Raw genomic sequence first — 15,678 nt, forward strand, 5'->3', positions numbered from 1 at the left:
CATAGTAATAATATTAAAACAGAATCTAATAAAATCAAACAACATTTCAACATTTTTCTACAAAGTTTTGAGACAAACATTTGCTAAAACACATCAAACAGATTTTTAATTTTTTGCTCATCTGGCCTCCGCAATATTTCAGCTTTTTGACGAGGCTATTTCATGAAGCAATAACTCTCTCAAAAACAAAAATGGGACTCAGATTCTACAACATCCATAGTGTGTGACCATCTGTCTAAAATGTTGTCTAACAAACTTGATCCCCTACAATTTGCCTATAAAGCAAAACGTGGTGTAGAGGATGCAAGTCTCACACTTTTAGACACTGTCACCAAATACTTTGACTCTGCACATCCCCACACTAGGATTCTATTTGTGGATTTCTCCTCTGCTTTTAATACTGTACACACAGACACTCTGTTGCGCCGCCTCTGGGACCTTCATGTCCACCCCACACTGGTTTTATGGATTAAGAGTTTTTTACATGAAAGACTACAACAGGTGTTTTTAAATGGTTTTAATTCCAGTAAACTGGTTTTAAACACAGGTCTTCCCCAGGGTTGTGTTTTATCTCCCTTTCTCTTCTCGGTTTACACAAACAACATCTCCTGCAACAGTGAAGAAATTACACTTTTTAAGTATGCAGATGACATGGCCCTGGTTGCGCAACTGACTGACACCACTACCCTGACTCAATACCAGCAGGCAGTCAACAACCTGGTCCAGACAATTGGAGAAGACTCACTGGAGCTCAACATCACAAAGACTAAGGAGTTGTGCTGTGGGGGCAGAGAGAAAATCACCATCACCTCTCTTCCAACCACTCACAATCCAGGGTCAGCTTGTAGAGCAGGTTCTTTCTTTTAAATATCTGGGAACAGAGATTGACACCTGTCTCTCCTTTTCACAGCATGCTGACTCTGTCTACAAGAAATCACAACAGAGACTCCACCTGATGAGGAAACTGAGGACTTTTAATGTCAGCAAACACATTTTAACTCTGGTTTACAGATCACTTATTGAATCCATCCTCACTTTTAACATCTCATCCTGGTACAACTCCCTCACCACCAAACACAAAACCAAACTCTCCCGCATCGTTAATCAGGCCAGCAAAATTATCGGTTCACCACAAACTACCCTTTTCGAACTGTATAATCGCTGCCATCAGGCAGACGCTACAAAGTCCCTCTGGCCCGGAAAAACATCTACAAAAAATCCTTCATTCCCGCTGCAATAACCATTCTGAACAAAATCAAATAGACCCGCCTTTTTAGAAACTGTTGTTTTTCAGTCCTCTTTTAACTCACTGCACTTTCTGTTTTTAATGTAAGTTGTGTTTATTGTTCGAGCCTTGTCGAAGGAGAATTTCTGTCTCTGTTGGGACAGACAATAAAGTATATCTATCTATCTATCTATCTATCAAATCACACAACTTAGAAAGTCCAGAATCTTAAAAGTGACACATTATCCTCCTTTTCAACAAGTTTAATCAAAGCTCCCCAAATCATCTCTGTGAAGTTTCCGCTGATCCTAATAATAATAATAATAATAATAATACATTTTATTTATAAAGCACTTATCAAAACCAACGTCACAAAGTGCTTTACAGAAAAAAGACAAATCCCAACAGTCAAATACACAAAAATAAAATCCTATTAAAAAAGCATGAAAAATAAAACAACAGCGCAGCAATCATCCAATGAACAGAGAAAAGAGAAACAACCGAGACAGAGATTGGCAATTTCAGTTTTGTCAGCGTTTCATTTGAGATATTTCCTGTGGAATATAAAACCCTGCTGTAAGTATTTAAAACTCATTGAACTCAAACCACGCCCCTCTGTATGAGGGCGCCTCAGTGAAGCCCAGCTTTGTAAAGAGCCTGTGGGAGAGCGTGTTCCCCTCCTGGATGAAGGTGTACACAGGGTACCCCTCAGCGTGGAGCCTCCTCGCCATGCTGCAGATCAGGACTTTGGCATAACCTTTCCCTCTGTGCTCAGGCAGCGTGTACAGCATGCCCATGGAGAATTTATTATACACCAGGATCCAGGACACGGGCTGACCTTCGTCATCCAGCACGCAGCAGGAGGGGAAGTTTAGGATCATGTTTCTAATCAGAACGAGAGCCCGATCGCTCTTTGAAAACTTCCCCGTCTGATTCACCAAGCTGATGTGTGACTTGTCCAGAGAGCTGAGTGACATCCCCGAGCTGAAGAAGAATTTTGTTAATCATGTGCTATTTCCACCTGCGAGCCAAGCTTACAAGTGCAGCTCATCAGACTGATGTCAGTGAGCTACACTCAAACTTACTCAACTTCCACCCAAAGTTTACTGAGCTATGGGTTATTTTAGTCTGTGCTGCACATTCTGTTCATGCACTCCTGTTTCTTCATGTGAAACATGTGGTGGCGACCCTGTCCAGAGAACCTGTCCTCTGACTGGATTTTCAAGTTTTGGTTGCCGTTTCATGAATGCACCTACAAAGTGCTGATGAAATCCTCCAGATAATTACCCTTGAATGTCAAACGGTCAAGAGGGACTCTGTAAAACCGTCACAATACAAGATATTTTTGAGATTCCTCCGAGGGATCAATCGGACATAATAATGATCCTGAGCCTCCTGCAGTCTGAGAGCAAAATCTTAAATCAGGACATCGTAAAGGAGTCACTGTATGCACAGGCAATACCTGTCTATATCAGGAAGCTTGGAAACGTCCTCCAGTATCTTCACTTGACACACGGCCAGCTCTCGTCCGGGCACTTCTTTTTCTGATGCCACTGCTTTGAATAACCCGATGTGGCGATGATCGAATCCTTGGACAGAATCATGCAGATAATAATTACATTTACGGAAAAAAGCATTTTTAAAAAGTGTGTCAACCCTGCTTTGTTTTTGTCTTTCTTTAAGTCTCCTACAATTCATTTATCAGATGCTTATATCTAAAGCGACGTACATCAGAGAGTACGAAACAAACAGCAAACAGCTTTAAGTCTGATCGGACAAACAGATGCTGACAGGAAGTGACCACAGGTGCTGACAGGAAGTGACCACAGGTGCTGACAGGAAGTGACCACAGGTGCTGACAGGAAGTGACCAGAGGCAGAGCACAACATCGACAGCAGTTCTTGAGAGCTCTAATCAGTATAGAAACCATCTTATAAGTCGTCGTTATCAAACAAAAACCATCGTCATTACCATCATCATCATCAATAATATGGAGACCATCATCATTAAGTTAGTAGGTATTCATGAAAGAGCTGGGTCTTTAGCTTTTTCTTAAAGGTGCAGAGGGACTCTGCAGATCACATGGAGTTTGGAAGTTCATTCCACCACCGGGGGGCGACAGAGAGAAGAGTCTAGTCAGAGACTTAGGACCCTGTTGTGAAGGTTGTATCAGACGCCTTTCATTGGCAGAGGGTAGTGGGGGGGAGGGAGTGTAGACCTGGATCAGAGAGTTAAAGTAAGGAGGAGACGTTTTTGTCGCTGTTTTGTAAGCGAGCAGCAGAGTTTTAAATTTGATGGGAGCAGTAACTGGGAGCCAGTGGAGTTAGATGAACAGCAGAGTGACTTCGTTTTCACATGACGGCCCTTTAATCAGTCACATACTACGATGACAGCAGGTTACTTATCTCTGCACTTTGACTCTTTGTGGTGCAGAAAGATGAAGTGAGATCGTGCCAGGCCTTTCTCAGATCACTTCATGATATCTCCAAACAATAGAAGGACTTTGAACACAATAAAGTGCAGAACTTTAAAAACTAATTTACACCTTCAGGGCAGTGAAGAAGATAAATCGTCACACAGACAATCAGATTTCTGGGTTTATTCTCAGTTATTTTCTGTCATTGAGTTATGCAGGAATTATTCTTATTTTCAAGCCCTGCTCAGAACAGGCTGTTTCTGTGTCTGTACCTTTAAATATGTAAATGAGCGGTGTCTGACCACGCCCCCTCTCTGGAAGGGCTTGTGTGTACTCGGTACTTTCTCGCTCCATGTCCTATTGTTTACGGTGAGAAGGCAGACTCAGAGGACAGAACAAACACCTAGCTGTGGGAGTGTCACCCACCTGGGGGAGGGGCTACTGCCCTTTGTGATGTCATGAAGGGAAAATCTCCAAACAGCCTGTTCTGAGCAGGGCTGAAATAGAGGGATTTATAGACATGATCAAATACAGGATCAGAGTGGATTTAGAACAAGAAACTTCACACACATGTTTTGAGGAGCTCTGAGACTTATTGAAACTGAAGAAGAGGAGGATATGTGACTTTTACATTTATGTTTGAAATGTCACTCCTCTGTTCCCTCCACTACGCTCTGCCTTCTTCCAGATTTAGATTTCCTGTAGATAAAGCACAAGAGCTGTATCATTTCAAATGGCTTCTTATCTTTGTAAACTGTTTACGACTGTAAATGTGATAATCTTTTAAAAGTCTGTGTTTCCGATTTCACTTTTAGTGAAACAACTTTGTAATGCATTATCATCAAAATTACCTCATGAAACACACAATGTTTAAAAATTAAACACATTTTAACAGCATGTGATTGTGTCGATGTGTCTGGGTATTAAAGGTCACATATATACGTAAATCTCATGTAAACGTTAGTGAACATGTTGCACACTGATGTAAAATGCAGGAGAGTGTCACATTACAAGCCCCAAATATTTCCTCATCTACACATAAACAGAGTTCCTGAAAATCTTCACCCTGGAAGGAGTTTTCCAAATGTACATTTTCAGCGACCTAAAATGCATTTTGCATACCAAAGGCCAAAACACAGAGAGAAAGCTACATTAAAAAAGAACGCCTACATGTGGACTATAGTCCTTCAACCCAGCAATTTATGTTTGTCCTCTGTGTGGGACATTAATCTCCAAAGGATATTTCTAAAACCTGTTGGGCCCTGTAGAGGACAATCTGGTTTTTCTAATGAGCGGCGCCATCTCGGCTAACACATTTATGGTGGCAAGAGAGGTAAGGCGTTTCAGATAGGCAAGTTTGTTCGTAAGGTACATTATGGCAACAAGGCAATTCAAAGTGTTGCTCACAACTTCAAACTTGTGGAATCAGCGTCAGGGGGAAACCGGCTTCTGGCCCAGATCGACACAACGTTCAGCCCAGTGGTTGCGCACTGTAGCTGTTCCCACTTGCGATTTTGACGTCATTTGGAGCCAGAGTCTGCGCAGTAAGGTCCGGGGGGAGGAGCTTGCAGCGCAGACCTCCGTTTTCAGAAGCTTCTCTCCCTCATTATGTCAAAAACATGCATTCAAAGATAAGGTCTGGTCCGCGCACACGAGAGGGAAAGAGATTCACGAGCGAGAGTCCGGTAACGTGCCATTGCGCAAACAAGTGGACGGACAATAAACAAAAACAATTGAAAATGATCATCTGCTCTACAGGTTTACAAGTAAATTATGTGGACTACATGACAGACTGCAGTCTCTGTTAACAGACTGATGCCGTCCAAACTGCACGAGTAGGCCACCGATTGTAAAGTTGCGAACACTACAAATAACAGCAACTATGAAAACGATTTCTACCTCTATGTAACAAGGACATCAGTGACAGGACTGTGACCCTGCAGTTCTACAAATGAAAACATACAATGTAAGTACCGGTATTTGAAAGAACAGTGAAAGATGAACTGCCTTGATATAATGTGGCAAATTGTGCTTTGAACAGATTTCAAGACTCCTGGCCTGCCAGTATCCTAAGATTGGCAGTTTATTAGGAGGCTGGCTGCTTTACAAAGCACTTGGTAATATAAATCTTTTAAAAACGCTTTGAACTGTCTAATTATTTATTTATTGCCTTATTCTCTTAACGTTCACTTATGGCTTATTTCAGGTGGATCTGGACAAAGGAGACTTTCAGTTATCCCCCCAGAAGCTGAGGGGTACAATGCAGCTTTTAAAAAAATACAGACTGGAGGAGGGAAGAACACCATTTATATTGTGCCACTCCAGGATGAATTGGATACATCCCCTCTTCCAGCAGATGCGCATGAGTTCCATAAGATGCCCAAGGCCACTTGCAAAGTATGCGGTTCTGGCATGCCTTTGCAAGTTTTGGCTGTTCACATAAAGTCCTGTGTAGAACAGCAATCGTCGGGGGACGACTATGATCTCCATGGAGAAGTATTTCAAACTTTGCACAGCTTTTGGATATCTCAGATTATTTCACATTAAGATTTAAGTGTAACTCAAATGTCTTTTTTAGGGTTCCCCTGATATAATGATGGTTGAGTCAGTTCTGGAAGAATCTACACCAGGGATATGCACAACCATGACAGTGAATACAGTAAAACAAAAATATTGAATACCAACCCTATAAAGATCAAATTGTTATACAACCAGTATCAGTTATAAATGAATTTAAATCATTTTCTTGTCATTCTGTTTGACTGTGTTTGCATTTAGGCTGCCTGTCCAGTATGTCAGGTGGAATTTCCAATGGACTATTTAGAAGTCCATGCAAGCGTGTGTGGAGACAGGTAAAAAATAGACCCCTTTTTTCTCTATGAGAGATGAACATGTGTGTTTGGTGTGAAATACTGAATAATTAAGGACAAGGTAATTAAAGGTTAAGGATAAGTTTGGTTTTTGTTTGTCCACAGATAATTAAGCACTCTTCTAATAGAAAGTCCTGATTTTTAAGGGCATTACCTTATAATGCAACAACTTAACAGACACTCTTTTGTAATGTTCATCATTTACTTGACAGTGTGGAGGAAATGCCTTCCAGGGTGGAAGATGTTTCAAAATGTGCTGCAGAGGAAATTCAAAAGTATGTATGCAGCTAACATGACATTTAGTTCACACTCTGATTAATAAAATAATACCTTACACTTTAATAATTATTTAAAATCAGGCTTGTTTGGTATCTACCTGTAATCTTGTTTTCAAATTACATAACCTTTTCTGTTAAATATAAAACACAAAATACATTCTTGATATGGACAGAAGTATATTCCAGAAATGCATGTAGAATTTTGGAAAATTGGATGCCCTGAAGACATTGTAACCATTTCTATAATGCAGTGGTCCCCAACCTTTTTGACTGCAAGGACTGGGCAGCAGCTTCGGCCATATGTGACCTAATCACTTTAAAGTTTATGTTTTCATCTTTTAACTTTTACTTCAAATATTAATTTTAAATATCAATGAAAATAATTTACAATTTGACATGTAATAATAAGGTTCACTATTTCATGAAAATTAAACAACAGAACATAATGCAGTACATACTGTTTATGACAATTACATTCACCCTCCTGCTTCCTTCTTGGTTTTCATGTTTAAATACTGATTTTTAAAACAACCAAATGCTGTGTACCACAGTCTGAGGGCCAGTGGTTGGGGACCCCTGCAGACAATATTCAACTATTATTTTGTCTCTAAATATCCTGCACTGTACCCAGCCCTAAGATTTAGGGGTTATAGCATCTTTCTCTCATCATAGTCTGCACCATGCAAGTATTCGTCTCTTTTCCTTCTTTCTTCCCTTCTTAAGTCTTGATGACGTTATGAGGGCAATTGCACATGCTGTTAACACAGATGGAAAAAACTTTGACATCGCAGTGTCTCGCCAGAGCATGTTTGAGAGGGGTCTTGTGTAATGGCAGCGACAAAAAAAAAGCATCACCAGCCAACCAGCTGAGAGTCCTCTTTTTAGGCATTGACACAGGGGCTCTTCACAAGGAATTTCTGACAGGTAAGCATAGGATACAACTTATATCAATGTTTTGCCCTGAGAATAATTTGAAAAGGTTTCAGAGTGACATTAAACACTGTTAATATTTTATATATGCAAGTTGTGTAATTGGGAATTTTATCAGCAAATTTACCGTTCAAAATATTTTTTATCATGTTTAAGGAATGATTGCAGGCATTGAACAGAAATTCTTTGAGAAGGGATCAAATGGCAGGAGACTGAACTATTCCCTTTCAGATTTGGATAAAGGTCATTTCAGGTATGGGCTAAAAAATGTTCAGTTTCAGTGTATGGTATCATTATTTGGTTAACCAGGCAATTAATATGCTAAGACCTGCAATCTGCCTCCTCGGGTTGTAGACACATGCTGTAAACAGAACTTTGGGAGATCACCTTTTAAGCTTAAAGACAAACATGGCATGCAAAAGTTTCATATTTAGATTTTCAGCATTTATGAAGAAATGGAGCATCATGAACATTTATTTGAAAATGTTTTTTGGATAGGACTACCAAAAGAGGGACAGTCTACAGTCCTAGGCTTGAATCCGACCTGCGGCATGTTGTTCCCCACTCTCTCGCCCTGATTTCTTACTCTGTCCTGTCTCTCAAATAAAGACATAAAGAAATAAACCTTTGTAAAAAAGAAAGTATAACCCAAAAGGCAAGGATGTTGTGTATAGGTACAGGAACATTAGCTTTAGCTTGAAGGTTTAATGCCGCCCCAGAGAATGTCTGCATGTTTTTTTCATGTAACTTGAATCTGCTTTTTCCCACAATGATCTATTTTTGATAAAAATGTTGATCAGTCATATCTGTTGAGCTGCTGTTGCAGGAGCATACAAACATGTAGAGAACATTCAGATTCTTTTATTAAGTGTTTAGTATATTCAGTAACAACACGAACAGCTGTCCTAACTGTGTTTAGAGATCTACAAACTAATTGGGTAAAATCATAACTGTAAAATACAGGTTTCTTGAGACTTTTTAATCCGAGTTGTATCAACAACCTTTCTGATTTAAAGTAAGAATTCAGGTTAAAATGTGTTCCTTAGAAATCTGAATGATTACAGCACATGTCTGCGTTCATTGAGAGTTCAATCTACTTGTTTGTTGTTGACAGAGCGGCTTTGTGTCGCGCTTTGGAGCGAAGCAGGGCTTGGAGAGCCAGGTGAAGAAGGTGTGCTGTTGGACTCTGCTGGCCTTGGCTGTGAGCATCCTGACCTACTGCGTTTAGAAGAGAGTGGTTTAGCCAACACTGCCACCTACCGACCAAAACCAAGAACTGTCAGACTGAGCGACAGTATGGAAATGTCTGCAGAGGTGGTTTAAGATGCATCATTTTATTAGTAAGCTGGATAATCAGTATGTTACCTTCAAACTATCAGTAGAATTCAAACGCCAAACACTGCATGTGATATCTGATGAACACTTTCCTTTCAGCTTGTAATTTAATCATTTTATTACTTTTTAGTGTAATTATGTGCTCTGTCTAAATTTTAGCAGCACCTTTATCTACAATGAATAAAAATAAGATCAGAACATTGAATGAACCATTTATATCCAGAATCTCCATCATGATCTTACTACTTTTCATTTAAGTCACATAACAGATTTTAAATATTTGTTTACTTCTGTATTTCTGGCAAAACAGCAGCCATGCAACTACACCTTCTCTACAGTGTAGAGCCTCTACTCTAAGAAATACTTTGACTTCACAGTTATAGCGCATTAATTTGAAAGTAGCCTGTGAATACTATTAAACACATTAAGACTTCAAAAATGCAGAAGAAACTTTTATTGACATGAACAGCAGACAGAACACTGAAAACACTTAGTTGGAGCGTTACATTTTCATGGCAGATTTGCCAGCAAAGCTTTGGACAATTTAAGGTTTAGGCAAGCTCCTCCTCGCCTTCCTCCTCAAACTCTCCCTCCTCCTCGGCGGTGGCGTCCTGGTACTGCTGGTACTCTGACACCAGGTCGTTCATGTTGCTCTCAGCCTCGGTGAACTCCATCTCATCCATACCCTCCCCGGTGTACCAATGGAGGAAAGCTTTGCGCCTGAACATAGCTGTGAATTGCTCAGAGATGCGCTTGAACAGATCCTGGATGGCTGTGCTGTTGCCGATGAACGTGGCAGCCATCTTGAGTCCACGGGGAGGAATGTCACAGACAGCGGTCTTCACGTTGTTGGGGATCCATTCAACGAAGTAGCTGCTGTTTTTGTTCTGCACGTTCAGCATCTGTTCATCCACCTCCTTCATGGACATGCGGCCACGGAAGATAGCGGCCACCGTCAGGTAGCGGCCGTGACGTGGGTCGCAGGCAGCCATCATGTTCTTTGTGTCGAACATCTGCTGGGTGAGCTCTGGTACAGTGAGGGCCCTGTACTGCTGGCTGCCTCGACTTGTGAGGGGAGCGAAGCCTGGCATGAAAAAGTGCAGACGAGGGAATGGCACCATATTTACAGCCAGCTTCCTCAGGTCGGCATTGAGCTGTCCGGGGAACCTGAGGCAGGTGGTAACGCCGCTCATGGTGGCAGAGACGAGGTGGTTGAGGTCACCATATGAGGGGGTTGTAAGTTTAAGGGTGCGGAAACAGATGTCATACAGAGCCTCGTTGTCAATACAGAAGGTTTCGTCTGTGTTTTCTACAAGCTGGTGGACTGACAGTGTGGCGTTGTAGGGCTCAACGACTGTGTCTGATACTTTGGGTGAGGGCACCACGCTGTAGGTGTTCATAATACGGTCGGGGTACTCTTCACGGATTTTGCTGATGAGCAGTGTGCCCATCCCAGAGCCAGTACCACCACCAAGAGAGTGTGTGAGCTGGAAGCCCTGCAGGCAGTCACAGCTCTCTGCCTCCTTCCTCACTACATCCAGGACAGAGTCCACCAGCTCTGCACCCTCCGTGTAGTGACCTTTGGCCCAGTTGTTGCCAGCACCACTCTGGCCTAGAAGGAATTAAGCTTAACAGTACTTAAATGCACAATGAGAGGTAGCTAGGAATGTAAGGACAAATGAACAATTACCAAAAACAAAGTTGTCTGGCCTGAAGACCTGGCCGAAGGGTCCGGATCTCACAGAGTCCATGGTTCCTGGCTCTAGATCCACCAGCACAGCACGAGGAACATATTTGCCACCTTCAAGAAGCATATAGGTATAGGTAGGGTAATGTTCACAAAAAAGCCAAAAAGTTTATGCCTATTAAAACATCTAATTCAACCTTACCTGTGGCTTCATTGTAGTAGACATTGATCCTGTCTAGCTGCAGGTCACTGTCACCGTTGTATGTGCCAGTTGGGTCAATGCCGTGCTCATCACTGATCACCTCCCAAAACTGAAATATAATAAAATGTATGAAGACATTGTTGGCTGATAAAACATAAACAAGTGACAGGGGAATGAGTAGGCAGTAATGGAAAGTGGATGCAGGTCATTATGTATCGGTTTCTTTCATTTTTAAAGCTGATGTAGCAGTTCTATAGAGGTTGATTTAGAAGAGCAGTTGAACGTCACTTCCGGCTCGCGAGAGTGACCACGCCCCCGTTTGGGTGAAAACAAGCCCCGAGAATGTTTCGGCGGCATATTAGGAAACACTGGAAGCCGTGCGATTAAACGCGATTGCAAAGCTTTTTGTACTTCAAACGATTTTAAAAACACAATTCAGTATCGGGTTTTCATTTACAAAGGACAGAGGAGGGTAAAAGAAGAGCTGTGTGTTTTTGGACTGAAACTAGAGAGGATTAAAGCGGTAAATTGTGGGACCGCTGGCATGTTCCTGCTAGCTTTAAAGCAGCGATCGCTCTGTGACAGAAGTGAAGTCTGTTATCAGATTCTTCACATTCAGTCACTAACGTATTAACAACGTTTCAACTGTCACATCATAAATATGTTGGTGAAAATGTCTCTAAACGAAGGAACACTACACCAAATCCTCTAACTGAAAAATAAATGTCAAAATGAAAAGTTCTCTAGCTCGATATAACACCACTCATCATTATTTACACTCACGTATGAATACAAAAGGTTTTAATATCATCCAGGTGACTTTACATGTGTTATTCTTTAAAAATAAAGATCCCTCTCAGGTAACACGGTTAATAATTACTCAGGTGTTTAAAGTCAGCTCCCTCTGATGACTCGTTTGACAGAAGAGACTGAACAGACACTCGCATACATGGTTAATTTTATACCGTTATGATGCCGATCTCTGTTCAGAAATGTCATATTTTAAATGTTTACATCACTGGTCATCAGATTTAGGCTCATACTTGCAGTTTTAAAGTACGGTTTTCATTTTTTAAGACTTTAAATCGATAATGACCCCAACTTGTCCATTAACCGCCATTCATTCAGATGGAATTATTTCACCCAGAAAGGGGAGGGGCTGGCATCGTTTGGGCAAAGTACCCGGATGGGTTACTCACGAATTAGATAATTGTTCAACTACAACTTCCTCATGGCCGATTGGCTGCGACTAGCAACGTCATTAACCGCCAACATGGTCACAACTGCGGACATTTCTTTTTGTTTTAATCATAAACACGCAGACCTTTGTTCAATTTACATTACAGCCCAAGACGAGAGAAAACACTCATTTCCTATATTTCGCATTGCGGGAACGATTACGTCACCGAATAAGATGAAAATAATGATTTTAATCACCCGCAGTGGTTAACTGATACCTAACGGTTTAACACAATTTATCAGATTTGTAAATTAAGTAAAATCGATTTATATTCGTCACAATTCGACGCATCACAACCCATAAGGGCAGCTCTTGAGATTTTAGGTTTGGATTAAACGTTAAAGTAACATTTTCATAAGTAGGGCACAAAGTAGCACAGAGGACGCGCGTTTCTTTTATAAAATACATCGATTTCAACCGCACAAAAAAACATAAAAAGCTGTACTAACCTTGGCGCCAATCTGGTTTCCGCACTGACCGGCCTGGAGATGCACAATTTCCCTCATTTTGTTTTTCTTTGGCAGACTGACTGCTTCGATGAGTGACTTAAAGTGTCTGTTATCCTGTACCAACGGCGCAACCATCTCTTTTATACTACAGCTGAGCCCCTCCCTGTACCCCTCAGCTCGAACGTTGGTTGGCTCATTTCTTTATGATTGATGTACACGAACAGATTTAGACCAATGAAATCGTCCGTGTCTTCTCCACTATTGGTCCAGTGTGTCTGTCAATCACATTCGTGTCAAACGTATGACTACCGTCTAATCTGTCGACGTTGGCCATGACGTTGGCCTACGTCCCTCATGATGGCGGAAAAGAAATGCGACACCGACAACAGATTTAATTCATTTCACAGCCGCATGCAAGCCATAGACTGTAAATATTATTATATATATATTATATTATATTATTATATATTATTTTTATTAAACTCATCGACCTCTTAATAAACTATTTTGACTGTATCTAGTTATAAAACGTCGAGTCAATTTTAAATATTTAAAACAAAAATACACTGTTGGTCTACTCGATATTAAAACATATTTAACGGCTAAAAAGAACAGAACCATTTATTAAATAAAAAATGTACATCTATTGTGAAAATATATCTTTATATCTTAAACTGTGTTCATTAATTTTTCACTTTGACTTGATAACTTTTTTTGATTCATGACGATTTTATAGTTTTTATGTAGCCTACTTATAACTTGGGTTTTAATTAAGTGCTATAATATATATACAGTGTATGTACCGTATATATGTAAATCTATATATTCAAAAATAAAATTACACACACATTATTATGCATTGTCTTAAACTGAGAGATCTTCACGTCCTGTTTGACTGCTTTTATTTTGAAATAAAGTAAGGACCTTCTGGTGTATCGAAGGTTACGACAATAACTTAACCTCGTAAAAAGAAACTGATTATCATCAAGACACTAATATTGTAAGCAGAATTAATGATTTTTTAAATAAAAAAATATGGGGTTTGAAAACAGGACTATGTATTTCCTCAGATATAAACTGGATCTTTGTGGTCTAAAACCTTGATCTGAGATCAGGCCTGGTAGTTAACTGTGTTTACACTCTTTCACAAAGGACATTTCTTTTTAAACTTTCTCAGTTATTTCTACAAACTGCAGTTCTTTGATATTCTGTTTGTGTACTCCTTTCTTTTGACAACTTTCTGTTCTGTTCTGTGATGTATTGATTTTTCATTGAGCTCCATACCACACTAAAAGGATAAGGTGTTGGCGTTTCCTTTCTGCAATAACAATTATTTGTACGTTTCTTTACAAATATGGATTTGTTCTTAACTTCCAGTGAAATATAAACATTTAAGTAACATTGTAACCCTTATTAATATAGTCAATTCAATTCAATGGGGCTTTATTGGCATGAAAGTAACTATAACAACGTTGCTAAAGCATAAAAATACAATTTGTCAAAATATTCGGACAGTACACAATAAACAGTAATATGAACATTAACACAACATTAAGATTGATTTATAGCAATTATATATACAGTATATAGTGTGTGTGTGTGTGTGTGTGTGTGTGTGTGTGTTTTGTGTGTGTGCGTGTGCGTTCTTGATCCCCAAACTTAACAACACTATTTGCACTATAGAGGCCTCTAATTGACATAAAATGACCGTTCACTGAAACATTTGAAGACAGTGGTAGTAAATGTCTCGACCTTGGTTGTCAGATGATGCTGTAGGGTCCACAGCAGCTTGAAGGTCTGCCACATCTTGGTCACTTAGCGGTGAGGGGAAATCTGGGACCACAACCCCACATTCTGGAAGGTGCTCATGACTGTGAAGGGCACGCTCCCAGTCAATGTCAAGTTCTTGCAGATCCTAGGATTCAAACAAACAACTTTACTTTGACAACCCTTGTTTCAATTAAGCAAAAATGTATGTTGGCCAATTCCTATAACAAAGGAATTGGCCTTGCTGTTTCAGTTGTTGAGGACTGTATGTTCAACAGAGATAAATGCAGTAATGTAAGCATGCACCTCAACATTATCAACCTCGGCTGTGCTGTTTTGCAGCAGCCCCATTTGCCACAACTGCTGAGGGGTCATGTTTCCTTCTGTGCGGAGTGGGTGATGGTTCCAGCCCTCAACGAAGGTTTGAAGGTCACTGCGTAGACGAGGTAGGAACACAAAATGCACCAGGAAGATGTGCAACGTGTTTGAGATGTCTAGCAGTCCCTCTTCTTCGAGACTGTGCAGCACATCATAATATGTGCTTGTTACTGCGGTCCACACGTCCCTCCAAAGCCGCTCGATTCTGTCATGAAAAAGTTGTAACATAAAAAACAATCACAGTTTTATCTGTTGAGTGAGGAATAGTGTAAATTGTAAAAAGGGGCACTTAAATAATAAATAAATGTATAATACAGTACTAAACTGTAGAGAAGCAGACTTGTAGCATTGCATCAAATAGCATAATTTGGAATTTCTCTGTCAGTGTCCAGTACAATGTCAGACCAGGAGACTGAGATCCTTAAGCAACGGGGTACTGGGGAATGGAATCAGCCCCTTGTTCATATGGATTTTACATGTGCTGATAAGGCAATAAGTTGTTTTCAGACTGATGTTGTTAAATTAATTAAGTGCATCATATCTATAGTCTTGATAACTGCACACAGTGATAAATTATGCTGAGTCAAGGTTCAGGCTATCTTGCTAAACATTTGATGTAATTGACCTCTGGTTGTGGACGCTTTTTCCAGAAATGTAACTTCCCCTGTCAGTTCCTCGCACAGCAAACATGAATCAGGCAATATCGATGTTCTCCACACCCTGATCACCTCTGATCCTGAAATATGTGAAGAGGTATTAAAAGATGCAAAATTCTATGTACAGTTATTATTCAGTACATCCAAATTGACTTGTGTGTGTGCATATCAGACTGCACTATGTCTTTTACTTACCTTGAGGGCAAACCGTTCTCATCACAGGAGGTCAGGAAGAAAGCGAGGCC

At 40.4% G+C, this 15,678-nt stretch overlaps 2 protein-coding genes across 2 annotated transcripts; both read right to left on the reverse strand.

Annotated features, from left to right (window-relative positions):
- Positions 1-1,794: 1,794 nt before the first annotated feature.
- Positions 1,795-2,854, reverse strand: LOC132987534 (glycine N-acyltransferase-like protein 3; the record flags this gene model as incomplete). The annotated part of the gene is made up of 2 exons (XM_061054650.1): positions 1,795-2,209; positions 2,688-2,854. Coding segments are annotated over 2 exons (567 nt in total), but the record flags the coding sequence as incomplete, so codon positions are not given.
- Positions 2,855-9,493: 6,639 nt separating this feature from the next.
- On the reverse strand, positions 9,494-12,704 carry LOC132986798 (tubulin beta-1 chain-like). Its single transcript, XM_061053440.1, has 4 exons — positions 12,633-12,704; positions 10,944-11,052; positions 10,745-10,855; positions 9,494-10,666 (listed from the first exon to the last, which is right to left on the reverse strand). The coding sequence occupies exons 1-4, from the start codon at positions 12,687-12,689 to the stop codon at positions 9,606-9,608; spliced, it is 1,338 nt and encodes a 445-aa protein (XP_060909423.1). The 5' UTR covers positions 12,690-12,704; the 3' UTR covers positions 9,494-9,605.
- Positions 12,705-15,678: the final 2,974 nt, after the last annotated feature.

This window comes from Labrus mixtus, chromosome 13 (genome assembly GCF_963584025.1).
Source record: "Labrus mixtus chromosome 13, fLabMix1.1, whole genome shotgun sequence".
NCBI lineage: Eukaryota > Metazoa > Chordata > Actinopteri > Labriformes > Labridae > Labrus > Labrus mixtus.

Bases quoted from the DNA above. Each gene is read 5' to 3' on its own strand.
- LOC132986798 (XM_061053440.1), bottom strand. From the start codon at position 12,689: ATGAGGGAAATTGTGCATCTCCAGGCCGGTCAGTGCGGAAACCAGATT. The intron at 11,053-12,632 runs GTTAGTACAGCT...ATTATATTTCAG, and splicing joins GAAACCAGATTGGCGCCAAG to TTTTGGGAGGTGATCAGTGA. The intron at 10,667-10,744 runs GTAATTGTTCAT...AATTCCTTCTAG, and splicing joins GCCAGACAACTTTGTTTTTG to GCCAGAGTGGTGCTGGCAAC.